The 7,500-nt window shown below is 43.0% G+C and overlaps 1 protein-coding gene across 1 annotated transcript in view; it reads right to left on the bottom strand.

The window, feature by feature from the left end:
* LOC140377342 (voltage-dependent T-type calcium channel subunit alpha-1I-like) overlaps positions 1-7,500 on the bottom strand; it is a 302,547-nt gene that overhangs the window by 45,746 nt on the left and 249,301 nt on the right. Inside the window, exon 29 of the mRNA XM_072462718.1 lies at positions 2,003-2,089. Within this exon, the coding sequence (XP_072318819.1) occupies positions 2,003-2,089 (87 nt within the window). The remainder of the gene's footprint in view (positions 1-2,002; positions 2,090-7,500) is intronic.

The raw sequence follows: 7,500 nt of genomic DNA, 5'->3' as shown, positions 1-7,500 counted from the left end.
CGTTATGCACCTGCGTTATGCACCTGCGTTATGCACCTGCGTTATGCATCTGCGTTATGCACCTGCGTTATGCACCTGCGTTATGCACCTGCGTTATGCACCTGCGTTATGCAACTGCGTTATGCACCTGCGTTATGCACCTGCGTTATGCACCTGCGTTATGCACCTGCGTTATGCACCTGCGTTATGCACCTGCGTTATGCAACTGCGTTATGCACCTGCGTTATGCACCTGCGTTATGCACCTGCGTTATGCACCTGCGTTATGTACCTGCCTTATGCACCTGCCTTATGCACCTGCGTTATGCACCTGCGTTATACACCTGCCTTATGTACCTGCGTTATGCACCTGCATTATGCACCTGCGTTATGCACCTGCGTTATGCACCTGCGTTATGTACCTGCGTTATACACCTGCCTTATGTACCTGCGTTATGCACCTGCATTATGCACCTGCGTTATGCACCTGTGTTATACACCTGCCTTATGTACCTGCGTTATGCACCTGCATTATGCACCTGCGTTATGCACCTGCGTTATGCACCTGCCTTATGCACCTGCCTTATGCACCTGCGTTATGCACCTGCGTTATGCACCTGCGTTATGCACCTGCGTTATGCACCTGCGTTATGCACCTGCATTATGCACCTGCATTATGCACCTGCGGCCTGATGGAAGAAGCTGAAATTCACCATTTAGTGGATGGGATCCGTCTTCTAAGATGGGCCCACTCGCCTCTGTAGCTGTCTAGTGAGGAGGGATTCTGGGTTCAGCTGTGGCTCTCCAATCAGCCTACTAGCCCACCTCACAATTTGGTTGAGGGGGTTCTTATTTTTTAGGGGTAGGTTGCTGAACCAAGACATCAGGCTGAAGGAGATGACCGATTCAATAAAGCAGCGGTAGAACATGGTGAGCATCTTTCTGTCTATGTGGGAGGAGGACAGTTTCCTCAGGCAATGCAAACGCTGGTTCCCCTTTTTGTACACGGCTTCACAGTTTGCCTCAAACTTTAATTTCTTATCGATGATACTTATAATGATCGACACACTCCACTGTCTGACCCTTTATGCAGGTGAGTTCCTTAGTCCTAGGGAGTTTCCTAAAATCTATGTCTATATCTATGTCTTTGGTTTTGGAAATGTTCATCTATAAAAAGGACTTGTCACATCCTACGTCCCTAAGCGATCGTGTCATGAAGTTGATCTTGCAAAATAGGCCAATATTTCTGCATGTCATAAAGTACAATCTGTTTTTACCCCAGTACAGATACATTGTAAAAGCATTTGTTCAAGTGAAAATGAGACCACAGCACTTTCTCTGCATTAAATATAGTGTTTTATTCTAGGAGAAGCAGGAAGTGTGCCGTTAGCATGCTAATGTTTGTTAGCTTTACTGTGACGGTAAAAACAGTCGTGAAAAGTCCTTTTAAACTCATCGTGGTGAATATCTTGGATGCTGGGAACACATGAAGTAAGTGAGCGATACATGTGGAGCTGTAAAGAGTTTAAAATGAATTAGAACTCTTCTTTCAGGTTTTTCATGTTGCTTAAACCCTTTTCTAAAGTCTAAAAGTATGTAAAATGCTTGCTTGTCTTTTTAATTCCCTGTTTTAGGCCGACTGTAACTGCTGTCATAGGACTCCAGATGTAAAATAGGGTTTGGGGAAATTCTGGTATATTTTAAGACATTTGTATTAATATGTACTGTCCCGGGAATGAATGAATATATAAAACACTAATACTGTACTTTCTACTTTGGCCACACTTTCCAGTTGTACTTTTCATTGCATTTCACTGGCCCTAAAGGTCGTTCTTCCACAGTGGAGATCGTATTGATGGGGCCCATTCATCACTGCAAATGTTAATGAAGAGCACGTCCTTGTGAGAAGAGGAGCTCACCTGTGCCCTGCGTCTGTGCAGAAGGTGCTGGGTAAAGTGCAGATACAACTACTACTACTAATACTACCTGTACTAAGAGTGTAGTGGTGTTTGTCTGGTTTTGACCTGAGGCAGGGCTTGCACCACAGTGTCCAGCAGCGCTCTCATCCCCGTCGCCATCTTCAGCAGCTTCAGCACTGAGGACACAGGAAGGAAAACCAGTCGTTACAGACAATGAATGGTGACATTTATACGGCTCTTTTCTACCTCCACAATGGCCTCACATCAAGGAACCTGAACCCGTTTACACAATGTCACTGATTCACCTAAACTTTCAGTTGTTTAACTCTGGTCATTGAGGCATATTAAGATCCGGCCATCTCTACAGAGCGGTCAAGAGCCTCATTAGCATGGTTTCTGCAAACGTGGCCTGAAGAACAGACCATCGTTCCTATTTAAAGATTATTCATTTTTATTTGTTTGTATTATTGCAAACATTATCTTTTCCTGTTTTGTGTATTCAGTCCCACAGTCTTAATTTCATGGAAGTCCTGGATCCAAAGAGAAAGTGTTTGAGTCTGGTTACATTTAGGAACAGTTAAGGTTAGGACAATGGTTTGGGTTAGTTCACGTGTTATCAGCATTAACATAAAATAAAACATAAAACCAGGAACAGTCCGATTTGATACAAATATTAATGTAACTTACGTTTTAAACTTAAATATGACCTTTTATAAAAAATATGATTTGTTGCATGACTGTGTAATAAGTAGTAAGTACTGTGTATGTTTACTCATGACCACTGTTCCCTCTAAGCTGCACGCGTGAAAATAAACTAAACACGTGGAAATGTATATGTTATTTAGTGAGTGACAGGCAAGGGTGGATGGGCATACGAGGATATTTCCCAGTGGGTTGATGGGTAAATGGGCCGGTGTAGGCCGAGCTGTAGAGGAGGCGAGCACCGCCGCTGGGCCCCCTCGGTCCCTGCCTTAGCTGTGTCGGCCCCGACTAGAGACCTGTGGCGGACAGGATGTCCCATCGGTCAAATGTCACAGGATCAGGCAGATTTGAAGTGTTCAGATTCAAGACAGATAGAGACTGTGTGTGTCCCTCGTGTCCCTCGTACAAATGCCAAAAAGTCACATATTTCAGGTGTCAGACCAAATAACTTAAGGAAAATAACAATCACAAATGACACAAATACACAAATGAATAAACACGTAAAATGTGGACTGCTAAACATTAGAGCAATTTCCTCCAAATCGCTTTTAGTTAATGAATTAATTAGTGACTATAACAAAGATCTTCAGCTCTAACTGAAACGTGGCTTCAACAAGACGACTACGTCAGACTAAATGAGTCCACCCCACCCACCCATGTTAACTTTCAGACCTCCAGGAGCACAGGCCGAGGTGGTGGTGTGGCAGTGATCTCACACTCAAACTTAGTGCTAGCCTGGGATAAAATAGTTATAGCTGGTGACTTTAATATCCACGTGAACGTGAGTGATGACGCTCTCAGTAATGCCTTCAGCTTCTTGTTAGACTTGTCTTGTCCTAACATATGGAATAGAGATTAGTGACCTCATTGTCCTCCCTCAAAACCCTATATTGTCAGATAATTTCCTAATTACCTTTCAGTTTATTCTTAAAGATCATCCAGCCCCACAGAATAAAGTTATAATGAAAAGGACGATATCTGAAAAATCTTCCTCAAAATTCAAAGAAATAATAGAGCCAATATTCAGTGACATGTCATGTGATCAAGTCATGTGATCATGTCATGTGATCATGTCATGTGATCATGTCATGTGATCATGTCATGTGATCCTGCTGAGAACAGTTTTAGTCCCAGTGTAAGTGATCAATTTGTCGACTTGACCATGAGTCAAGTCAAAAAAGTAACACTAAATTCCTTTTCAGCACTGTAGCTAGGCTAACAAACTGTCACAGTGCAGTAGAGCCCTCAATCCCAGCTTCTCTCAGCTCTGATGATTTCCTCTTATTTTGTCACAATAAAATAAAAACAATCAGAGATAAATTAGATGAAATTACCCCCGCTATTAGCCCTGAACTAGCCCAAGCTGTAAATCTAACGTCCCATATAAATCCACCTGTAAACCTAGAAAGGTTCACAGCTGTTGATCAAGCAGAGATAACTTCAGCCATTATGTCCTCTAAAAGCTCAACTTGTGTCCTAGACCCCATTCCAAGCAGACTCCTCAAAGACATTCTCCCCCTAATTATAGACCCTATTCTTAATATAATAAATACTTCACTCCAAAGTGGCTATGTTCCACAGTCCTTCAAACATGCAGTCATTAAACCTCTTCTGAAAAAGCCTAATCTAGATCCCGACCTATTGGTAAACTACAGACCTATTTCAAATCTTCCCTTCGTCTCTAAAATCCTTGAAAAAGTTGTAGTAAAACAGCTTTGTCGCCACCTGCAGGACAATAACTTATTTGAAGTTTTCCAGTCAGGGTTCAGAGCCCACCACAGCACTGAAACTGCACTAGTTAAAGTCACAAATGATTTGTTATTAGCCGCTGACGATGGACTGGTCTCAATCCTGGTTCTGTTGGACCTCAGCGCAGCGTTTGACACCATCGACCACAACATTCTACTGCAGAGGTTAGAATGTGATGTAGGTGTTGGAGGAACAGCCCTCAGCTGGTTTAAATCCTATCTATCTGATAGGTTCCAATTTGTTAATGTAAACCAGAGCTCCTCACCAAGCTCTAAAGTAATTTACGGTGTGCCACAGGGTTCGGTACTCGGTCCAATTCTGTTTACTCTTTATATGCTGCCATTAGGCAACATTATCAGAAAGCATGACATTAACTTCCACTGCTATGCAGACGACACTCAGCTGTATTTATCAATGAAACCTGATCAGAGCGATCAAGTAGACAGACTTAGTACTTGTGTGAAGGAGATAAAAACCTGGATGACACTAAACTACCTGCTTCTTAACCCTGAAAAAACCGAGGTCATTGTGCTTGGCCCTAAGCATCTACGAGACTCTCTATCTGAGCAGATAGTCACACTGGACAATGTCAGTGTAGCCTCCAGTTCTACTGTAAGAAACCTTGGAGTCTTATTTGACCAGGAGCTCTCATTTAAAGCTCATATAAATCAAGCTTGTAAAACAGCCTATTTCCATTTGCGTAACATCGCCAAAATCAGAAGAATCCTGCCTAAAAGTGATGCCGAAAAACTTATCCATGCATTTGTAACGACTAGATTAGACTACTGTAACTCCCTGCTTGCAGCGTGTCCTAAAAGCTCCATAAAAAGCTTTCAACTGGTTCAAAATGCAGCAGCAAGATTACTAACAGGAACAAAAAGAAGAGAGCACATTACGCCGGTGCTGAAGTCTCTTCACTGGCTCCCCGTCGAGTTTAGAATCAAATTCAAAATTCTACTCTTGACCTACAAAGCCATAAATGACATGGCCCCATCCTACCTCAAAGATGCTATAGAACCATATCATCCAAACAGAGCTCTTTGCTCTCAGAATGCCGGCCTGCTGGTGGTCCCAAGAGTCTCTAAAAGTACAGTAGGAGGTAGAGCGTTTAGCTACCAAGCCCCTGTGTTATGGAATCAGCTCCCGACCCATGTTAAATATGCTGACACAGTCTCTTCATTTAAGTCCAGGCTTAAAACGTTCCTCTTCGAAATCGCTTATGGTCAGAGTAGTTAGGAACAGAAAGATAAACCCACAGCTTCAGCTACGCTGCCCTAGGAGTAACTATGCTGGGGGAAGTATGACAGCTTGAGCACTATCCTCTTCTTCTGACTTATTCTATCAAACAGTATTTAATTTTTAATTCCACTTGCAAACTGTTCACCGCCTTTTCTCACTCCTCAGGACCTGTGGACCCAGATGTCCCTCTCCTGGTGAAGTGGTCCCTGCCCCGTGTGGACGGTCCCTCATCTGCCTGAAGAGTGGGACCAGCTCGCCTCAGACGGTCCCTCATCTGCCTGAAGAGTGGGACCAGCTCCAGTCTCCCTCTGTGAGAGTCGGATCTCTCCTTCACTCTGGAACTCCTCCAGGTTTCTACTTTTTCCCAAGGAGGTTTTTTGTAGTTTTTCCTGGCGGAGAAGGAGGGTCTAAGGACAGAGGACTCTGGGACATCGTCCCTCGCCATCACAGACATTGCTTGATTCATTTTCACTGTGGCCCTCAGAGGCAACCGTTGTTGTTATTTTGGGCATTACAAAAATAAATTGAATTGAATTGAATACATTTCTCCATCTGAACAGTTTCAGTGGGATTAGTTCAGTTCAGTTCATTTATTTTAAAGACCGTCCCATGTGCGTCTCAAGCAACGGCCCAAACCGGGCCAGAGCCCTCAGATACTAGGCCTATTTAAAGCTGTACTCTATTGTGTGTGTTACAGTTGTTTTAAAACAGTGGTTCTCAAACAGTGGGCGAGTGGGTGACTATAGGCCACAGAACATTAGGCTCCTCAGGTGAAATGAGACAGTTTGATGTTTAAGGTGCACTATGTAAGTTTTCTAGTTGAGAGTCCTTCACCTGATTTTCCCATAACATTGTTCTTGCTTTGCCTGGAAGGTTCCAGAGTATGTATAAGCTCATCTATCTTTCATATATAAACAATGAAATTTCCCCATGTGTGGACAATAAAGGAATATCTTATCTTTTCTTAAATATCTAGTTAAAGGAGTTTTAATATCTCAAAAAATGGGCGCTGATCATAAAAGTAATACAAAAATCTATATAAACCAATATAAACCTGTTTATATAACAAACCAATTGAATCAAGCTCACATTATATAGAAGGACATCATACAACTCTCACCAACAGAGTCTAGAAAATAAATAGATAAGAAAACAAAACAAACACACACCAAAGTACATGAAATTACTCAAATTACTTATTTAAAAAGACCCACTGCAATGGCGAGGACTCCCAGGGGAAAATATCATTAGCCACTTTTGTCAACCAGTCTGCCCCTGCTACACAGGTCTGTCTGTCTTTTTCAGCGGTGACAAACATGAGCCGTGTAGCACTTTTAATGAAGTAATCCAACAGATATTCCTGCTGTCATTTGATTCGTTTAACTTGGATGGATGTGAAAATCTGACCAATAAATTAGTTTAGGCCTATTTATGGCAACAGAAGTTAATTAATACTCTGCAAACCCGAGGCAGAAGGTCAGAGCACCCAAAGGAAACCAATACAGACACAGGAAGAACACACAAACTCCACACAGGAAGAACATCCACACACGTTCTGGCAATCAAACCTGTGCTATAGAGCCTGCTCAACCATTTCCTTTAACTAGTCCAGCATTGAGGAAGCGCTGACCAATCGCAAAATGAGAATCTTTAAGGAGGAGTATTCTACTGTAAATGTCTCAGGTTTGATTGGCCACAGGGGCTTCGTCTGCTCCTCTGACTTTCCCCATAGACCTGTACGATTCTGTGTCTCCGAAATCTGATAAGAGCAGCAGCCGGACGAGAGATAACGCTCTGCTGATTCAGGGACGTCCCTATTGTCCATTAGACCTGAGAGGACGAGGGGGGAGATGGGGAGAGAGAGAGGACGAGGGGGAGAGAGAGGAGGAGGGGGGAGATGGGGAGAGAGAGCG

This window comes from Eucyclogobius newberryi, unplaced genomic scaffold (genome assembly GCF_026437365.1).
Source record: "Eucyclogobius newberryi isolate DKJ021-1_F unplaced genomic scaffold, fEucNew1.0.hap1 SCAF_4, whole genome shotgun sequence".
NCBI classification, from domain to species: Eukaryota; Metazoa; Chordata; class Actinopteri; order Gobiiformes; family Gobiidae; genus Eucyclogobius; species Eucyclogobius newberryi.
Note: the sequence above shows the minus strand (reverse complement) of the source record. Positions and strands in the feature narration are given on the sequence as shown.